At 46.2% G+C, this 21,493-nt stretch overlaps 1 protein-coding gene across 4 annotated transcripts in view; it reads left to right on the top strand.

The window, feature by feature from the left end:
* Positions 1 to 21,493, top strand: part of LOC119401410 (ADP-ribosylation factor GTPase-activating protein 2) — a 33,737-nt gene that overhangs the window by 10,505 nt on the left and 1,739 nt on the right. For 2 of the 4 annotated variants that reach the window (XM_037668190.2, XM_037668189.2), the window contains exons 5-9: positions 2,688 to 2,873; positions 3,700 to 4,013; positions 6,936 to 7,056; positions 11,766 to 11,984; positions 17,246 to 17,350. In XM_037668190.2, coding sequence (XP_037524118.1) covers positions 2,688 to 2,873; positions 3,700 to 4,013; positions 6,936 to 7,056; positions 11,766 to 11,984; positions 17,246 to 17,350 — 945 coding nt within the window. The remainder of the gene's footprint in view (positions 1 to 2,687; positions 2,874 to 3,699; positions 4,014 to 6,935; positions 7,057 to 11,765; positions 11,985 to 17,245; positions 17,351 to 21,493) is intronic. The other 2 variants (XM_037668192.2, XM_037668191.2) reach the window with 1 other exon arrangement.

Raw genomic sequence — 21,493 nt, forward strand, 5'->3', positions numbered from 1 at the left:
GAGGTTCTGTACCGTTCGTAATAACGTGACAATATGAAGCACAATAGCTGCTGTTGCTTCGACAGTGGTTTTTGAGTTGGGGCCCGTGTGGGAGGTCGACAGTATAGAAGGTGTTATGAAGACCAGGAGAGAGCTCTAGTTGGAAGATCCATTTCCACCATTAAGGGGAGACACTGGTCTCGAAACGAAAAGTTTTATTATTGGAGATATTGTAATGAAATTGGGTGTGTATATGTATTTCTTCCTCCTGTTTTCAAAAATATAATTAGTTTTCATGTACTTCAATTAGTTATCAAATTGTGAGAGCATAAGTGAAATCTAATTAGGTAATTTCTTACGGGTCATTAAGACACTTTCCCTCAGTATTTTTAGGTTCTGTTAAGATGCAGCTGTAGCCAAAGACCTGCCATGTGGAGCTATGCTATTTATATTGTCACTGAGATATATCATCATATAAGAACTTTCAATTGTATTGACATTGTGTAATCTTGAAATGCAATTAGCTCACATTATTGTTCACAAAATTTCATATGTTCATCTTAGCCACAAAAAATAGCATAGCTCCACAGTCCTATTTCTTACGAATTCAACGGTATAAATTTATCAAAATTACCTTACAAAAACATAATGAAAAGATCCGTAAGGCTGGTCAAGTTGGCAAAAAATGTGAAGCTGAGAAAATCGCGTTTGAAGATTGACACGCACTGTATAAATTTCTAAAAGGAACCTTTAACCATAAATTTTATTCACATGTTCCCCATCTGTTTCCCTTCAAAACAAAACAGAAAGTGTCTTGTTCCACCCAAGGAATCATATCTAAAAAAATTTTCCAATGTGCAAAGCATGATCAAAACCCCACCATGACAAGCGGCTGGGGGGTTCTGGAAAAGCCATGGGGTATGAGGCTCAAGCGACTGGCTGCTCATGTCTTTTCAGTCTTTAGGAAGAACCTTCTAGATGTTAGGCAGCATGTTACCCTGGGTAATAGGTTGCTATGCTTGAGAGAATACCTTCAAAGTAGTCCAGGACTGTAATCTTCAGTTGCACCCGTTTTGTGTCTCCTTGCAAGAGTCTTTTTTGTGTTGGTGCTCTTCAGATGAGTTGCATTTGCCTTGCGTAAACGCAGAGAGTCTTTTTCTAGGCTGTGGTCCCAGGGCACAGCCGAGACAAAAGTTTGAGTAAACAACATGGTCAATTACAAGGCCAGTGTAGAGCTCAATGATGCAGCCCACACCTATGTGTGAGCTCCGACCTCGCGTCATCCATGAGCCGTCGAACACAACATCGATGTTCCCTATGGGGTTCAGGAAGTCTGTATACAGCTCTTTTATTACTGCCACACTAGCAGCTTCACTTTCAGTCGCTGTGTTTTCGCAGGCTTTCACTAAACTTTTTAGGTGTCCCTGAAACGTCTTGTGGTGCAAGCCTCGGTGCGAAAGGTTCATACACGCACAAAAGTCCGAAAGGGCAGTAACACCTTTGCCTATCATCTGTATCCCCTTCATGGCCCTCATGTTGACTTCGAAGGGAGTGATGGTGGCAGTTCCGCTCACTCTCGGAGAAGAAAATTGCTTCTTCTCGAAATCACAACTGCTGCAAGAAAAAATAAGCTTTACCGCAAGGCCGTACTCCTTGTCCGTTGCCTTCCTCACGCTGAGACTTTTTGCGTCGCATTTGTCGCACTTCGCTTGTGCAAAAAAGTTATTCAAAACTTTCATATCGACGAGCAAAAAATCGGTCCCGGCGTCACCGGTATGGCACTCCGCGCTTACTCCAAGAAGGTCGAACTTGCGCTGGGTAGCCGACTTTCCAGACAGAACGGTCTTCGTTTGCGCCGATCTCTCAACTCGCTGCGCCTGCTCCGCCGTTGAGTAGTACGCGGCATCAACCCGAAGTGTTTCGCTAGTCGAACTTGGTCCCACGGTGTCGTCAGTTGAAGTTCCCGGCAGGTCCAAAGGGTCCGGCCGCGACTCCAACTCCGCTGCCGACGGTGCACTTGTAGCCGGCGCCTTCTTGTTCGAAGCCCGTTTTTTACGGCTTCCAAAAGCTCGTTGCGTCGATGGTTTCAGACGAGAGTCTCCAGGCATCTCGATCGCGTGGAAAAACTACCGGCACAAAGTAGAGACACGGTCCGTCGAGAAACACGCACGATCGCAAAAGCAGGCGCACACAAACGGACAGCCACGGCGGAGAACCAAACACAAAGAAAAAAAAAATGACGTGTCGGTCGCGCCAGCCAATGGGAGACTCGGAAAGGCGCGCTTGAAAAGCGCGCCGCGTGAGAGCCAATCAGTGGCCTGGAAACGACCTTCAGAAAACCCGCGACGGCGGCCGTTCTGCTTGAGCGACGCCATTTTGAGATGGCGCAAAATGTGCACAAAGAAAACAGCTTCAAATCTAGCCCAAGATGGCGGCGCTCGGCCCGCTGCAACGCTCATGGCGCGCGCGGGAAGTTCGAACAAATTTCGTCCTTTTGGGGACATTTTAGTGCTGCCGGGGTGCTTTGAAAGCCGATTTTATCGCGTTTCCCGACCGAATTTAGCGTTAGCAATTTGAGAGTAGGTGCTCAGAAGTACAAACGCCTCGAAAATAAGCTTTGCGAAAAATCGATTTTTTGACCATTTTTGACCGTTCCAAGACCCGCGTCTCCCCTTAAGGTAAGATTGATTTCTTCTGTGCACGTGCAGGTCAGTGCCAACTTCCAGGACATCGAGCGCGAAGCACAGAAAGCCGACGAGATTCGTGCGGCCAGTGCGAGCCAAGCCAGCGCCAGTCAGGCAGCTTCGACCGTGGACGCAGAGGAGGCAGCAAGGCAGCTTGCCTCGATGCGGCTGGCATACAAAGACCTAGACAAGGACATGCGCAACAAGCAGGTAATTGATTGTCTGCGAGCACCGCAACGCCGTGTTTGCATTAGACTGTAATCCACTATTCATAATTTTGAAAGGAACTTGCTCTTTTAAGAACTTCCCATTTCAAATATACAGTAAAAGCTCGTTAATTCGGATTTTGCGGAACCGGAAAAAAATGTCCGAATTAATCAAATTCTGAATTATCGAAAGTATCAAGAAAATAATAAACGAATATCTATTACGTCAATACACTTTCATTTTGTTGATGAATACCTAGATCCTGTACTTACTTTCTATAAGAGCAGTGCAAAAGCCGCAATTTTCGCCAATTGCAACTGTGTTCACAATGGGACCGCAGCTCAAGGCCTTCATGTGCTAACTAACCCGAAAAGCGCTAACCCAAAATTAACCCGAAATGTCGCTATCGGCGTTACCGTACGGTTCGCGCTGATGACGATGGCGATGTAGACTGCACCGCCTCATTTCGGTTCTCTGCGAATGCAGTCTTCGCACATTTGCGGCGCGTCACGCTCGGCGCACTCCGAGAATCCGAACCACGACCTTCGAATTATGCGTCCGATGCTATACCAATTGAGCTACAACGGACTTGGTCCGTTGGACACGTAATTCGATGGTTGTGGGTTTGGATCCCACTGTTGAAAAAGGTGATTTTTTTGTCCACTCTAATTCATTTCAATTTACATCATAATTATTGCACTACAGTTAGACAACATTTAATGACCCCTACGCTTTCCTTGGCCTAACTGTCTGTTGGATTGATCTTGCAGTGCATGTTGATTATAATGATGATGTGACAATGATTGTTCTGATGATCTCTTTCAATCAGGTTGACCCTCGCAAGGCACAGCAGATGGAGCGACTAGGCATGGGCCTGGGCGGCAGTGGTCGCGCGGCGGTTTCGCACTCGGCTCTCGCGGACATGCGCACCATCACGCAAGAGACTCCCCAGACCGCCGGTGGAGACCGGCCGAGCCACGACTTTCTCAGCGGCGCCGGCTTCTTCTCTTCGGGTGGCTCACGAGGTGGTGGCTACGGCAGTAGCGCGGGCGACAGCCTGTACTACGATGGGCCGCCCTCGCAGCCAACCTCGTCGTTTTCCTCTTGGGAAACCGTCACCACTTCTCCAGATAGAGATGAAAGGTGGGCCCTGAGAAAGTGGCTGCAGACAGCTTAGAATCGCATTTTTAATAATAATTGCATGGGTTTTACGTGCCAAAACTGCGATATGACTATGAGGCATGCCGTTGTGGGGGAGTCCAGATCCTTTAACGTGCAGCTAAGTCTAAGTACGTCCTACAATCAGGTGGTTGTCAATTATCCCTTTCATAACCCTTCTGCCACCTTGCAGGATTACGCAGAACTCACTTGCAAAATATCTGTGAAGCCATGTACTGTCGTGTATATTATATCGTGGTCAACACTGCACACGTTTGAACCAGAAGTAGTGGCCACTTTGGTAAAAAAAAGAGAACATCAAGAGAAAATGCTCAAAGCCCGTGGCCTGTGGCAACATAACTTCTGGGCTGTGCATCAGCTCCCCTTTGCTCATTGCTATCAATCCCCTGCCCCCTGTGTTGAAAAAATTTTTCAGCCGGGGACTTATGAGGCAACCGGGAACAATGATCAAGGTCATTCTGTGATAACTAGGGGTGTGCGAATATTCGAAATTTCGAATATTTTTTAAATAGTGTTTGCTATTCGATTTGATTCGCACTGGAATTTTACTATTCGAACTTCCCAAAAACAAATACAGTCAATGTCCGATTGAAAGTGACCCCTTCAGATTTTCAATATGCTTCACCTCATCACACTCCGGTATTGCGGCAAAGCTGCCTTTCAGGCTCCGTTACGGTCGAACTTTGCCAAGAGACAGTCAACGTCCAATCCGCCTTTTGCATGCCTCTACAGCGCATGCGCCGCTTCCTGGCGGCGACTCTGGGAAATGGTCTGTACGGCGCCGCCGCCTCTCTTTCCGCCGCGGCTTTAGCGGTGACAGAAGTGTTGACTTTTGCAGGTGGTTGAAATATATTTACCGATATATCTGGTTCTATTAGCACGATGCCGTCAACATGTGCCGCTTATGGATGCACTTCCCGAGGCGTGCCCGGCAGCAACATTCATTTTTTCCGCTTCCCATCGGTGAAACGCGATCGTCAGCGCCGTGAAGCGTGGATCAGGGCTGTGAAGCGCCAAAATGAAGACGGCAGTCCGCGGCAGCCTTCGGACTCGGCAAGACTGTGCGAAAATCACTTCGTTCAAGAAATGTTGTTACTTAGATGGCGTACGACAAGAACATGTGTCCGCGTTGTGTCCGTGTCGTCACACAGCAGTTCAGTAGCGACGAAAGTCGCGCTACGGCCTTTTTTTTTTGTACGATATGTTTTCATCATTTGGTTTAGAACGTCGACAACAGCGAAGTATGACTAAGTGCGCCTTAATCGCTTCGGTCTCAGCGTAACTACGCTGTTGTTTACTTTGGCGTAAAGGAGTCGCCGTAAATACTGCTTCTAGAACATAATGAATGCCGAAGGGTGTAGTGTCGTGGCCTGTCGTTCACGGGCGGTCAGCGCTTCATTTCTGTTGTCAAAGCACATTCGCTGTTCAGTAAAAACGATTCGCGTATGTTGACATGACTGCCGCACACCGATTTATAAATCTTGCGGCATTTTGCTTATCTTAGCGAAGTTACAACGTGCGGCCGTTTTTTTTCCAGTCACCGTAGTGCGATGTTCCCGGATTTTGCAGGTTCGCCGTCCAACTCGCCCACGCACCCTGATTTCGTGCCATCACTGTTCGTATACACCGATGAGTTTAGGAGGAGTCCGTACGTGGACGTGGTAGACAACTCATTAAACATGAGGTTGCGCACGTACCCCTCGTCGCGGAATTTTTGTCCTTTAGTGGTCTGCCGGGAGCAACGGGAACCACTTGCCGCCATAAAGGCATCCAACTGTTTCTTGCTCGGCATTTTCATTGATGCTGGCCTTGTCGTCCATCCGTTGGCCACCGAAAAGTAGCCGCCGGGTATGTAAACACTCCCAGGGGGCTCCATGCCTTTGCACAACACTCGAGGCGAAGCTCTCCGCTCATGTGCCGCAGTCACGATTTGTGCTATGCAGCAGCGGTGGCGGTGGCACTCTATGGCTAGGGTATGGCGGTGGTAGCAGACGCGCGCCGCGACGCCGTACGGTTTGTTTCTCGTAGTGCCCCGAGAGAGGGCGCCACACAGACATGCAAAAGGTGGATTGGAAGTGTTCTTAAATTTTCAATATGCTTCACCTCATCACACCTCGGTATTGCGGCAAAGCTGCCTTTCAAGCTCTGCTACGGTCGCAAATGTATTAACTCAAGAAAACCCTGGTTCCAACATGGAGATGAAAGATGTGGCAGAGGTAGGGGCTCAATTAATGCTGTTTTGGACCCGAAATTTGGGCAGGAAGTCCAAAAAATTGGAAGCTGAAACTTTTTAGCATCCAAAATTTCGGATGTTTTTATATATTGACGTCTACGAGGTAGATTTGGAACTCCGGACTTCAAGGGAGCAGACCCTTGTCCGCCACGTCAGTTGGGCATCAGAGGAGGAGAGGCTGAGGAAATGGCATCTTTGCCTATAACGTGTAAAGTGTTGTCGGCAACACTTTGGTTGCACCAAATCATGTACATAAATACAATTCAGCCTCTACATTGCCTCATTCTTGATAAGACAAGTATGAAACACCACCCCGCCAATGCTTCATCAACCTAGTGAAAAGAAACACTTTCATGTTGCTATCTCATAAGAATATGCTTAGAAATCCTCTCTAACTTTTTTTTTCTGCAATTTCGCTTCGAAGTATTAAAAAATTATTCGAGAAATATTCGAAAAATATTCGATTCGATTCACACTCACACTTCAATATTCGAATTCGCTTCGCACCGAAAATTTTGCTATTCGCACAGCTCTAAGTGATAACTATAAAAGGTGTTGCAGGGCCTCATTAAAGAGTGCAGTAGATATGCACATGTATGCTCCCTAGTCGCAGTAGCTCGTTACTGAATGTGATGTCTCGTGATCCCCAACAGTTCTGGCCGCAGTCGGCATGTGGTTCAACAAGGGCCGGCAACTGATGAAGCCCGCAAGAAATTTGGCAATGCCAAGGCGATCTCATCGGACCAGTTCTTTCATGGCTCTGCAGACTCTGACGTAAGTTCTCGCGTCACTAGGTCTAGTGTGAGGCCTAGCTGCATACATGGCGTGTTTCTTTTTAGACAGTACAGATTTTTTAATAAAAGTGCTATGACCAGCTAGCCACTATTTGTGAATTAGAATATTTTTTTAATAGTTTATGAATATTTCGAAGTGTCAGCTGGCACCCACATAAATAAGAAATTGATGCAGAATTGCAATAAATTTTACTTCAGAAGGTATGAGGCTGATTCAGTGCTCGGAAAGCAAGACTTTAGCGACTATGCAAAGATCATGCATGCTCTCTGAACAGTTCTGTGTGCATAAAGAATCAGCTTATTTGTTTATTACAAATGTGTTTAAACCCGAACATCATTTTACACTCCTTGCGAAACTGGCTGTTCAGAACTCAAAAAGAACACGAATGTTTGCTTCAGTTCATTTCGCTTCCGGCGCTAGTACATTCACTCGCAGTATTCACTGTTTGCACGCTCCTATTCAGTAAAGTTAAGGGGGGAGGCTACCTTCGAAGGGCAATTTTTTTGTTTGTTGAGATATCTTGATGAAATTTTCAGGATAGATTAACAGCACAGCCATTTGATTAACCACAAAGTTTGATGCAGCTATGTTAACTGGTTCCCAAGTTACAGCCATGTGTCGAAGTAGTCCACATGGGTCTATTAGTCAGGGCCTGGAGAAGTTGGAAAATGTGCTAGCACTGTAAAATTCATTATGAAGTTTCCTGGATGGGTACCTTAGGGCAAGACAAAGCCCTTTTTAAAAATTTCTTTGCTAAAAAATTTTAGCAGAGCACTGAATCTAGTGTTGCTCATTAGGCTTTCATCAATGAAATTTTAGTTAATTATTACAAATTACTGACGCCATATATCGAAAAAACGGCTTTGTCTTGCCCTGGGAAATTTATTCAGTGCATAATAAAAAAAACCTGATAAAAATCGGATGAATAGTTCCAGAGATATCCCTCGGCTAAGCAGCATCACCATCCAAAAATGTCATTTCGAGATATTGGACTTTGAAAGTTTCGATCACGTAACTTGGTCTGAAATGACCCTGTAGATTAAAGCAATTGTGTTTTTATTTATTTCTATCCTTTGCCACCTTTTCTGGCTTTTTTTTTTTTTTTTTTTTCGTACGAGTCAGGGTTGCGATCGCCGAGGTTGATTTGAGACGCCAAGCTCATGTCAACTATGCATTCACGTGCCGCTGGTGCACGCTGGAGATACGAGCGCTGACATCGTCGATGCAATCGTGTCTACCGATACAGAGGTTGCTTCGCTGTGAAAAGAGCCGTCATAATCGTTGTTGGAGATGCGCTTGACCACGGTAACGAAGTTAATATAAAGATTCAGTGCACGAACCCACCGAACGCGTGTACAGTAAAAGCTCGTTAATTCGACTGTCGTTAATTCGGAAAATCGGTTAATTCGGACACGTCATCTGGTCCCTGTAAATATACACATCACTCTATGAGACTGGGCGCTCGTTATTTCGGACAGATTTGACAATTCGGATAATTCGGCGACTTTCGAGCCGCTGGCGAGGCTCGAAAACGAAAAAAAGAACAATTCGGAACAAAAGTGAAGCTCAAACGCAGGATCGCCATGGACATCAATTGTCGACTTGGCTTGACTTGAGACTGGTTGTAACGCCTTTTCTTCGCGTGTTTTGTTGGTGGTGCCATTTCATTGCTCTGTTCCCGTTGGTGTGCTGCATCGATGAATGTCGTTTTATCGAGGAACGATTCAGTACGGCTCCTTTAGCTTGATTGTTGCTGGTGCTTTTGTGCTGACTTTTCGTGTGAACGCACTCTCCGCCGATGGCAACGCCAGCGAAGCGGCTCAAGTACGAGGCCAAGGACTTCACCACCAAAGTAGAAATTTTGCGTGCCCCGAAAAATGGGCTTTGCCGACAAGAAGTTGCTCCTGTGCCATGACGTTGGCAAACAATACGACGTGAGTCTCCTCAGCGCAGTTAGCATTCTTGCGTATGTGTGGCAGAACACGCCTGCGCAAGCCATTGGCAACTGTTACAGGCACAGTGGCTTTGTTGTACCCGACTCCAGCGATGCCGAAGTGTCGCCGGACGACGGTGCCGACGATGGGCAGGATTTCGGAAGTGTTATGCCTGATGCAGTGACACTAGAGGATTATATCGGCATTGATGATGGCGTTGCCACTGCCGGCTGTCTGACTGATGAGCAAATCGTCAAGGAAGTGATGCATGGCAACGAATCAGAGAACGAAGAGCCTGAAGAGAAGCAGCCACACCATGAGCCACACGGGCCCGCTCGCACTGTGAAGGAAGTCGCGGAAGCCCTCGTCGTCCTTGAAGAATTTTGTTTTGGCACTGCAGACAGCATGCAAGCTGCTGAGCACCTTGAAGGGCTCAGAAAAATTGTGTCCGCACGAATTTCTGCTCGAAAACAGACACGCATCCGCGATTACTTTGTAAAGTAAAGGTATGTTGAAAAAACTCTTGCATTTATTGCGTTTATTTCGACCATTCGATAATTCGGACATTCGGTTAATTCGGACATTTTTTCTGGTCCCTAGAAATCCGAATTAACGAGCTTTTACTGTACCGCGACTACCGGCGTGTCCGATAACACAACGATCGCAGGCACAAGACACTTCTTAGTCGGCGGGCAGGATGCGATATCGTAAACACGGTGTAGAGTTCAGGAAGTGCCGCGAGCGATAACGAAATGTGAAGCGGTACACTCAAAGGCTGGCTGCACGACGGCGACGACGGCAGCAAAGAACGAAGCGAACACTATTCGCAACGGACGACGCACGGAGCAAGCCCCGGAGAAGGCCATCGTGTCATCGCGCGCGGCAGCCAATAGCAGCCGCACGTTCCCCCACTCTCTCGAGGAGCGCGCGCTTAGTCCAATCGCAGCTGCGCGTCTGGCGCGGGAAACTCGAAAACCCCTGCGAGCCCGCCAATCATAAGCAAATCATGCTTTGGCCGCGCCACCACCCCTACCGCCGAGGGCGGTAAAGAAATGCGCAGGAATTCACGAACAAAACAAAACCAAGATGGCGCTGATCGGTTGAACGGCGCGGGAACGGTGCTCGCTCGAAGTTGGGCTTGTTTCAGCGCTTGTTTGGCCAGCGCAGCAGCTGCCGCTGCTCGTTATTCCCAGATTTGGCGTACTTTTACGATGTTTTAGGCGTTCATAATTACAGGGAAGGTCGTTTGTAATACGTACAGCCCAAATATACGGTTTTTCAAGAACCGAGTTTTTTGCGATTTTTTTATTTTCGAAGGGTGCGTCCCCCCTTAAGGACCCCGTAGTGGAGTGGAAAATGATGCGCTTGGAAGAGAGTAGAAAGGGTCAGACAACAAACACGTGTAGTTGATACCATGGTTTCCTAATAATACACTAGGGGGAAATTTGGCGCTAGTGTCTACGGGAGCTGCGACACATGGTGCTTCAGCCAGCATGGGAATGACGGGTGTTACATGGGTTTGTCTAAGCTTCGTTCCTTTGGCTCCGTGTGGCCTGCAGCTGCTATGTCGCAAGACGGAGTTCAGCAAACCTTCAGCAGTTCCACTTTGCCACCTTGACCTTATTAGGCTCACCAATTCAAATCGGCTCGTGAAGTTCATGACGATTCATTTCTTTATCCGAAACAAAAGCCAAAACACAACAATAAACAAAGCCACAAGTGCGTTCGAAGCCACAAGAACAAAGATTAGACAAATCCAGTACTACCCGTCATTCCCATGGTGGTTGAGCGATTGCAATGCCAGAGTTCCCTCTAGTAAATATTGTAGGAAACTATGGTTGATACTAAGTGACAGAAATGGACCCAGGCCAATCGTCATAGACAACCGATGACCAGTTAGAGTAACGAAATGGATATGAAGGGATGGAAAATGCTGCCGAGGACGACAGAAAGTTGGATGGAGCAACCAAATTAAAAGGTTCATGGTGATCAAATGGCTCGCGCACGATAAGGCAGACTGAAGGTTATTGGGGAAGGCCTTCATCCTGCCGTGGACATAAGAACAGGCTGATGATTGTGATGATGATGCACTACAGGGTGACTGAAGAATACTGTAATGCACTTTGACTTTTATTTCATTCCAGTACATCGTTCATATCTTTTAGTAGAGACATTAATTGTTTTCGTTATTATTTTTTTTTTTATAGAACTGGCACTTTTACTGTTCATGGTGTCCAATCTTTCTTCAAAGAAAAATATTCTCTAAAGAGTTCCGCCACACAATCATTGCCCACCATAAGCAGGGTACAACAATACCAGAGATCGCAATGACGTTTAGATTGCAGCTTGTTCAAGTCTAGCCAATCGGTGCTCCAGCCGAGCTCCAGCCAATCAGTGGAGGCCGAAGTGGATAGTCCGCAAAGTGGATACATCGAGAATTGCACCCAAGAATACACCATGGTGAAAAGTTTCCAGAAGTGTTGTCAAGCCTGTATCAAAGTGCATGATGGACATTTTGGAATTGAAATTTGAGTCCTTGTACAGAATTGAATGACCTGTCGAATGAAAGAAAGCGTCCCTCATTTTTAAAAATTTCTGCAAAGAGTTATGGCTGTTTTTTCGTGTTACAGTATTTTTCGGCCACCCTGTAAGTGTCACTGTGAACTACAATGCTTAGGAATTGGCGTGTGGTTGTATGGTATGTGATACACTGAGAGCATTTTCTTTTTTTTGTCCCTGTTTTTATATGTGTAGTTTGAGAAGAGGGCCCAGCTAGCTCGTTTCGAAGGCTCGTCATCAATCTCGAGTGCCGATTACTTTGGCGGAGGACCGGGTTCGAGCAACGCGTCGCACTCAAGCACCAGCCTGTCCGGACCCAACCTGTATGAGATCAGAGAAGGAGTCCGAGACGGAGTCACCAAGGTGGCCTCGCGACTCTCCTCGCTCGCGAATGGCGTCATGAGCTCTCTGCAGGTGAGTATGCTGCAGAGTGACAGCCCTAGGCGTGTTATCTTTGCATGCTTTGACAAGGTGTTATGGTTATAGTTGCCCCGAATCTAATGTGCAGCTGACTTCTGCACTCGTGTCTTAAGCCAGGGATAATTGACAACCACCCTTTTGTAGCAAAAAGCCACAAGTCCATACGGATTTCTCAGAAAGAAAATCTTCTTAGTTGAAGAAAATTTCGTCGTTGTTCGGGATGCTTGGAGTTGACTACCGTATTTACCCGCATAATTTGCGCACCCCTAATATTTAGCCAGCTTTACTTAAAAGAAAAAAATATTTACTCGCATATTTTGTGCTCCCCGCTCCGCCTGAGCCAGCTCGCCGGTGCACGGAGAGACTTCGGACGACCGTTCTCCTCGCGGAGCAGGCGAGCGCAGTCATACACAAGATGGGCTGCGAGTGCAAAGTCCCTTCTTCCGATTACTTCTTTCTATTCTCCGGAAACCCCCGAACTACGGTCCCTAGAACATTTCATTCTAGGGACTGTACCCGAACACCCAAACCTGTTCACGGGTTGTAGGAACTGCTCGAGCGTTCTCCCGCCGTGAGAATGCATGCATGCGACACGGCACGGACCTTTTTCTGCATCGGAGGTGTGTGAGGGCCAATCGTGCCAACTTTTCCCCTCGTTTCCCCTCCTCCTCTGCGTCCACGCCATCCCCGCTGCCACGCAGCCTTGGTTGATTTCAAAAGTTTAGGTTTCGCCATCAGCCAGTCGCGTTTTCACTAGGCTTGTGCGAATATTCGAGCACTTCGAATATTCGAACGAATATTACAGTATTCGAATTCGCTTCGAAACGAATTTAAATTCTAGGAAATTTCGAAGTATTCGAAATGAACGAATAAACATACATATATAAACCGCATGTAACCCCCTGTAAAGGTGGTTTCACTGCAGTGGAGATGTGCTGTACCGTGAATAAACCTTTTCAGGAGAAATCTGCACTGCCGCGATGCCCCACTTCAAGGTTAAATGAACGTACAGTAAAACCTCGTTAATTCAGTCACTGGTACTGTGAGAATTATAATTAAGCGGGTTTTCGAATTAACCAAACATACAAAAAGCGGGATGCAAGGAACTTTGAATTACTGGAAGTAATCAGAGGTGGTCGTTTGCTGTGCCTGCTAGTTTGCGGCTACAAGGGTTATGTCTTCCAGCAATACCTGGCCCCAATATTGCCGCTAAACCGGGGAAACGGTGGGCCTTGCTGCCATCAGAGCAAGAAAAAAAAAGAGAAAAAAAAAAACGGTCTCGTGGTCGACTGTTATGCGCACCTGCGGAAAAAAAAATAGATATGCTTCGCTGCAACACAGCAGTGACACGCAGGCAGCGTGTCACCTGCTCCTCGCAGCGTCAGCGCGTCATGATGCGACCATTCGCCCATTGTTTTTGTTAAAATAAATAATTTAATAATGACCAGTGTGACGGAATTCGCCATGTTTTCTGGATGGAAAAGATGATCATTGAAGTTTTTGAACCGAGTTTTCGAAATAGGCGTTGCAGGCAAGTACTCTGCCAACAGTGCAAGTGCGCAAATTGCCAGAGCAACCGCCAATTGGAGGTTCGCATGCATATTCCGTCAGACCACCCTTTATTAATTTCTTTATTTTCCCAGAAAGAATGGGTAAAGCATGACGCGCTGACGTTGAGAGAAGCATGTGTCATGCTGCCTGCGTGTCACCGCTGTTTTGCAGTGAAGCACGTCTTTTCTGTAGGCGCACATTTCAGCTGTCCACAAGACCGCCTTTTGTTTTTTTCTTGCGCTAGGCTGCAGCAAGGCTGGGATGCTTCACTTGTCACTCATTGGTATTGCTACATAGCATTTCCTTGTGGCTCCTAAGGGCCATTGTTTCTGCGGATTTGCGGCTAAATCGGGATCGGGAATTGGCACATGGCGCCCAAAGTTTTTGAATTAACTGGGCTGGTACTGACCGCCGCTTCAAATTATCCACTCAAATTTACATTGCAAAATATGGGGCCGCAGAAATCCTTCTAATTATGTGGGATTTCGAAATAACTGAGTTCGAATTAATGAGGTTTTACTGTATTACCCTCACATCGATTCATCATTTTTTAATATTAAAAGCTTGTTATACCGGCTTATATTCAATAAGTATGGTAAATTTTAAAACGTAACATATTTTACAGGTTATCACTTGCATTCTACCGAAAGTCAAATCCTTCTACTACTCAAAGTTGCTTCCACATCCCTTTGAACCAAAAAGAATGACATATGCATATGCCTTGTTTCAACTTTAAAAATATTGTGCTGGTTAGTTGGGTCATGACAAATATGCTCATTTTTTTTTATAATATGTGATATAAACTATTCGAATTCGTTTCGAAATTCGCTTTGACCAAATCACTATTCGCTTCGAATTCGCTTCGGACCTAAAATTTACTATTCGCACAAGCCTAGTTTTCACTGTTCTCTTGCTCCGGGCTACAATAACTATTTGGCGAAATTCAAGCTCACTGTTGTAGAGTTTTCCGAAGAAAATGGGAACCGTGCCGCCACCAAGTGTTTCAGTGTGAATGAGTCACGTTCGGTGCTGGATAAAGCAGAAGAGTTTGCTCTTTGATACCAGACCGGGAAGGAGAGCGTTCTGAGGACCAAAGCATGGAAAGTTTCCTGCCATTGAAGAATACCTTTTCAAATATGTGCGAGAGCTTAGGTCCACCGGTATCGCCGTGGGGCCTCATTTCTCCCAGCGTTGTCCAGAAGAGCTTCAACAAGACGGGGCTTTTGAACACGCTCGACGAAACCGAGGACGATGCGCTTTGGGAGAGTGGTGACAGCGGCCACGGCGATTATTCTCAGGCGGACTTCTCAACTAGTGATTCCGACTAGACCGTGCATGACCAGATCTGGCTGGTCATAAAGTACGTGGTAATTCTGTTAAATAAAGAAGTACCCTTTATTTGCGCTATAATTTATTTTCTTTTTTCATGTATTATACCGCGCACGTTAGGACTATATGTTGTGCGCTATTTCAGATGTGTTCGCGAAATCTCCGCGTAATTTGTGCAACCCCTCTTCGGAGCTCCAAATTCGCGAAAAAAAGTGCGCAAGTTATGCGAGTAAATATGGTAATTCTTCCTCGTGGTGCCAATTGCTAGCGTCCTGGTTAGCCTGCTTGGTAGATTGACCGCCCCGGAAAGGTGTTGGTCCTGGGTTCGATCCCCGTTCCAGAACGAATTTTCTTCAACTAAGAAGCTTTCCTTTCCGAGAAATCCGTATAGATTTCCTTGTGGCTTCGTGCTACAAACGGGTGCTTGTCAGTTATCCCTTTCGCAACCCTTCCACCACCTTAAGGGATTCCGCAGAGCTCATTCGCAATATCATGTCTTGTCCACAGCCCGTTTTCCTAGAAATAAAGTAGATTGGCTCCTCAGTTTCAGAATCAGGGGAAGACGAAACCTGTAGGACCCTCCATCTTCATAGTAGCAGGAAAACTCTTTCAAACTTGCCATTTGTCATTGTCATTGTCGGATAGCTTTTTAATGCTGTTTGTGGGACCAACGAATCTGAGATTTTTTAATATAAATGAAAATTGAAATAAATGTGGCTTTCGGTGACTACAAGGAGAGAATGCTGGCTGAAGTGTGCGGCTTGTAAGAAAAGAATTTTTAATGGAAAATTCACGCCCTTAATTGGGTAAGCACGGCATTTCACTTTGAGTCTGTGAGCATGCATTGTTTGGTTTTGCTGACAGTTAAGTGTGGTGCATCTTGGATACATGTGAGACTTGCATATATACAAGCTTTTTTCGTCAAATTGCGAGGGTGGTTCGAATAGTTATCCAGAAAATATGGAAGTGCAGATAGATAGACAGTTGTAAAGAAACCTGCAGCTGTGATCAGTCTGCCAGTGGAGCGTGGTCATCTTTGGTTTGAGTTTGCGAGGGCGGAAGATTTGGTGTGTGAATTGACCGCGCTGTTGTTCATCTGCAGCGACAGATGACCGTAGACTGACCGGGCCACATGCAAGTATATACATGTGCATGCAGCTGCGCACTTGACAAGACTGTTATTCAGTTTGGCTGCTTTGGGAGTGAAATCGCTCAATCTTCTAGTGCCTTCATCATTTAAAATTTCCCTTTATAGAGGAATTTAGGCAGCCCCCTATGTCGCTGATTGTATAGCCAGTATCAGTTAGAGCAATGCTTGACATTGCATATTCAAAGTTGTCCCATGCTATCGATGTCGATGAATGTCCAGCGCTGTACTGGTAAACAGCGTGGTGGCATATTTTTTCCAGAAAAGTGCGTGCAGCTTTGTAGTGTTAAAGCAGTCTGGACTATCAGAATAAGAATGTCGTTATAAACAAATAGATTCTCAGAAGTGTTCCTTTACTAACCTGCAGACTACACTCTAAGAAAAAATAGAGTATTTGGGGAGTATTTCTGCCACACAACAATAATCGTCATCTGGTTTGCTCGCATTTCCTTTTTTGAAAACCCGGCTCTCGTCACTTTCCTATCAAGAATGCTATGTCACGCTGATAACGCGCGCGCCGTTCGTGACCGGGAAGTGCTGGGACCACAGTGATAGCGCGAGGTGTACGCGAGGTGGATGACAATTATTGTTGTGTGGCAGAAATACTCCTCAAATACTCGATTTTTTCTTAGAGTGTATGTCTATGATGAAGGAGAATTAAAGCCTACAGTGGTCGTTACTGGTGGGAGGTGTGGTGGTGGTTGTTCCTAGCTGCACTTCCTAAAGTCATATGGTTGCAGTATTTTCATTTGCTTTCCCACGTTGTTGCTGTTAAGTACCATACGTATGCGAATGCCAGAGAGATCTGTATAACAACCGTTTCTTTAAGCTTGCCTAGACGTTTTCCTCTGGCCTGAAGCATACGATCTAACCATCTTGTGCATGTGCAATCTTGTTTTCCTTACCTTCCACTCTAATTAGCATTAATTTGCACTTCATTCAACCAGCACTGCACATAACATAAAAGATAAGTTCCTGTGTACTTCCCTTAGCATCGTTCTGTTGTGTATACGTCTCTAATCACACTTGTACAAAATATTTTGTGTGTGCGTGTCTGAGATAGTCTGGCCTTTTTTCTCTGCACTAGGGGAGTTGTTCGTTACATAGTACACACATAGTATTGGAGTGCCAGGATTGTTCTGCTGCTTGGATACAGAGGCAGGCATTATTGCGTGAAAAGTGAAAATGACATTTTTACGAGTGACGATGATGTAATTTGTGAATTAAGGAATTCAGGCAAGATGGCAGGTTCGCTAGGCTCAATCAACCAAGTGAACAGGCTGGATTCAGGAAAGGGTATTCTACGATGGATGATATCCATGCCTTTGAACAGGTAATTGAGAAATCTCTGGAGCATGGCGAACCTCTCACATGCCATTCATAGATAGCGAAAGGGCATTTGATTCAGTAGAGACATGAGCAGTCGCGGAGGCATTGCGTAAAGCGAATATCGTGGCAAATGGACAGCTTGAGTATAGCATAAAGTGCTTGCGTTCGCATGTTCCATACGCTGTCTTTGGGCGATGCTATTTAAGAGAGCTTTATTATAGCATAAGAGAGAGAAAGAGAGTGAGAATTCATTAGAAGGCAGAGAGGTCATGCTTGCATCAGCATAAGTGTGTTTCATTGTGCCTTTACCTGTCCATGCATGCTTTCTCTTTTCAAAGTGCCTTGTCATTCACGCTAACAAATTTCTGTTCACAAAGCGCTTCTATACTCAAGGAGTAAAGGCAGATTCTTAGTCTACATAAGGTCCTTACAATAGATCTTACCCGACCTGGTGGTTTGGATATCTGTTCAAGCATGTCAGTGTTTGCACATTGTAGCACACAGTATTTGTACCTCAACAGGTCAGTGTTACGTGACCTGAACAGAAACGTCACGTACGACATCGTACCACCGCTGTACAGTTCAAACGAAAGGCAAGGTTCTGCCTGGAGTTGCATAAGTATCGCTATTTTGCCAGTGTCGGTGGTTGGCCCTTGTCATTGGGGAGGGCCAGTACCTATGACGTGCTGCTTCACGGACCTCACTGTTTTCCCAGCATCGCTGCTGTCGGAGCCAGGTCGACAGCGACGTACTGCACTACCAATGACGTCATGTGACATTTTCTCCCAGGTCACGGGACTCCGATCTGTTGAGCTGCAAGTAGACTCTCCCTGAACAAATGCGGGAATTACTAGTTGTCATAGATCCAGTGGCGGTTTACATCTTAGCCTCAATAAACCTTGTGAGAGCGCAGTATCGCATCCGGGTATCTCCCATGTGCTGTGTTATCACTTATAATAAGAATCCGGCGCATGATAGCGAGGGCATAGATTCTTGTGTTGGTGATAACTTTTTAAAAACTATTGCAATCTAAAAATTTTGCCTTGGTTCGCAGCGGCTGAAGGACCTGCAATTCTGTTTTAAACGGACACTATAGTGAAATAGTAAATTAGTTAAGATTGATAAATTATACTCTGAGAACTCTAGTGTTGTTTATTTCACCACCAGAGGTTTATTAATACATGAGAAAATCAATGTTGAAAGTCTCACTTTTAAATTTCGCACTAAAATATTCGATGGCGATGTCGCGGACTTCGAAGTATGTTTTTCTCATATTTTGGCCATATTGACTCAACCAAATTTCCTGAAGCTTAGTATGTTAACCCTCTGACTTCCTCAGAAGACAATGTACTTCATTTTTACTGATTAAGAACTACGTAAGCCCTAGTAGATGCTGTCAAAATCTATGATGTCATGGCGATTGGCGCGAGAACTTCAGGGTGGTGTCGCCACCCGCATATTTTCTTTTTGCACGTTTTCTCGCTTACCAAGCGTCTTCTCACAGCAGACGTAGTGTTTTTGGTATTGTGTAAGAATAATTTACAAACATGAGAAATATTATTTTGCTCTTTAGTGTCCCTTTAAAATGCATGCACTTGTCTCTGATGACCCTAGTAGTGATGTCGCCAAAGTGGCAAAAGAGCACCAAAGGCACAGTGCAAAGTGGCTAACCTTACATTACTGACCCTCCAGTGATGAGCTGACGATCGATGCCAAAATGCGATAATAGCCTTCGCATGTAGGCCCGTCTGTACTTTCGAGGAAACGCAAATATGCGGTGCTTTGATAAGACCTGGCGATCTTTGTGTACATTCCAGAAGTAATCAGTTGGAGTTAGAGCAACTTATATTTGCAGCATTGTAAGCGGGCAACTCTATCTTGTGCATTAAGAAAACTATGGAGAGTTCATGAATTAAATGTTGTGTGATGGAGTGAAGGGCAACCTTCTTTGTTTTTTGTTTTTTTGTGCTGGTAACTGTGGTAAAAGACAGTGACAGAGCACTTGTATGAATAGATTGAAGAGATTGACATACACTCTAAGAAAAAGTCGAGTATTTGGGGAGTATTTCTGCTACACAACAATAATCGTCATCCACTGCGCGTACTTTCCTCGCGTTATCACCACGGTCCCGGCACTTCATGGTCACGAACGGCGCACGTGTTATCAGCGTGACATAGTGTTCTTTATAGGAAAGTGACGAGAGCCGGGTTTGCAAGAAAGGAAACGGGAGCAAGCCGGATGACGATTATTGTTGTGTAGCAGAAATACTCCCCAAATACTCGACTTTTTCTTAGAGTGTAGCAAGTCACCACAGCTGTACTATTTCTTAGAACCTACCACCGACCACGTTAGCTTAGCGGTTATGGTGTTGTGCTGAAAAACACTCATGCACTTAGATTGATAGGTAGGTGCACGTTAAAGGCCAACTCCGGCGATTTTTTGGCCATGTCAAAGTAATGGTGCTTTTATGTTCCTGAGACGCTCCTGTTACGGGCCCGATAGCAGAAATACTCGGCAAATTGGAGAATAATTTTAAATAGGCAAAAAAGCGCAACACCGAAACCGAAACCCAACCGAGTGTACTGTCTACGTATGACGTAGACGTTGTTACGACCGAACCGGAAGTCGTGCAAGGCATGCCGGTCACGCCGGCGCGGAGTATGAAAACTGTGACAGCCGGGACGACCAGCGAAGCGCCGGCCAAACCAACGCTGTCTGTTGCCTTGTGGACAGCAGACGCTCGCTGTAGCGGCCTAAGCGCCGAAGTTAGCGGTGCCCTCGGCTGCGTCACTTCCGCCGCCTTGCCAATACTGACGTCACAGACGCAGTGTTGCCAGTACAGTCAAATCCCGCTACAACGAAATTGACGGGACGCGCGAAAAAGTTCGTTGTCGCGGAATTTCGTTGCAGCGAAATTTCATCTATATACCACAAAAGTTAGGAATATCTGATGATCATGACTCGTCCTTTGGTCCCAGCAAGCGCATGCATTGTCCTTTGCATTTAACTGTCGCTAACTCGGACGCGCTTGGCCGCACACCGTGTGAATGTATTTTCTCGCGTGCCCCGCCACGGTGGTCTAGTGGTTATGGCGCTCGACTGCTGACCCGAAGGTCGCGGGATCGAATCCCGGCCGCGGCGGCTGCATTTTCGATGGAGGCGAAAATGTTTGAGGCCCGTGTACTTAGATTTAGGTGCACGTTAAAGAACCCCAGGTGGTCGAAATTTCCGGAGCCCTCCACTACGGCGTCTCTCATAATCATATGGTGGTTTTGGGACGTTAAACCCCAGATATTATTATTATTATTATGTATTTTCTCGCGTATAACACGCACAAAATATACAGAAAATTTAGCGCTAAACTCGGGGTGCGGGTTATACGCGAATTTCGTTGCGCAAGTTGGCTTCACGGCAACGCAATGAAGGCGGCTTTGCGTCAATAGGCGAGTTATACACGTGGGTTATACACGAGCAAATACTATATGCAGGCTACCCTCGAAGCGTGCCGAGCGCGTAGCGCCGCGAAGGAGCGTGCCAAAGTTCGGTAGAGGCGAAGTGAAAACGAAGTGCCGAAGCTCCGCACTACCACAGTCATAAGCGAGAGAAAGGAAAGTCAAAACGCTTCGTGTCGTTTTACGACTTTGTTGCCTTTAATCTTTCTTCCGGTGTGTTAGCTGCGTACTTCAGCATATTCGCTATCGATAATCGCGACGATAGCGACGGCGGTCTCTGCCGCGGTTTTCTGCGCAGCGCTTCCGGCAAACGGTAGCGACGGTAGTTCCGTTTTCAATCTGTGCGCGCTGGCCGTGCATGTGCCTTCAGAGCTGCGTCGTTGCTATCTCTGATCGCGTCTACCGTGGTTTTGGCCGCAGCATTGCATTGAGTCGGTGCGCGTACGTTCGATGGATGCGCGCGTACTTTCGTGGTCGCCCGTGGTCGCGTCGACACGACCGCATTTGTATTCACAGCGGTTGCGGCAGAATGCAGTTACGCTTGGACTAGGTGCGCGCTGGCGGCGCGTGTGCCTTCAAAACGCCATGGATGTCATTCACGATCGCAGGTCTTGTGAAGACGAGCAGTAGTTTTGTTTTGAGTGCTACGTCAAAACAATGGCGGGAGTTCATCAACGATTCTTCCGCGGCCCGC

This window comes from Rhipicephalus sanguineus, chromosome 8, assembly GCF_013339695.2.
Source record: "Rhipicephalus sanguineus isolate Rsan-2018 chromosome 8, BIME_Rsan_1.4, whole genome shotgun sequence".
Lineage (NCBI taxonomy): Eukaryota > Metazoa > Arthropoda > Arachnida > Ixodida > Ixodidae > Rhipicephalus > Rhipicephalus sanguineus.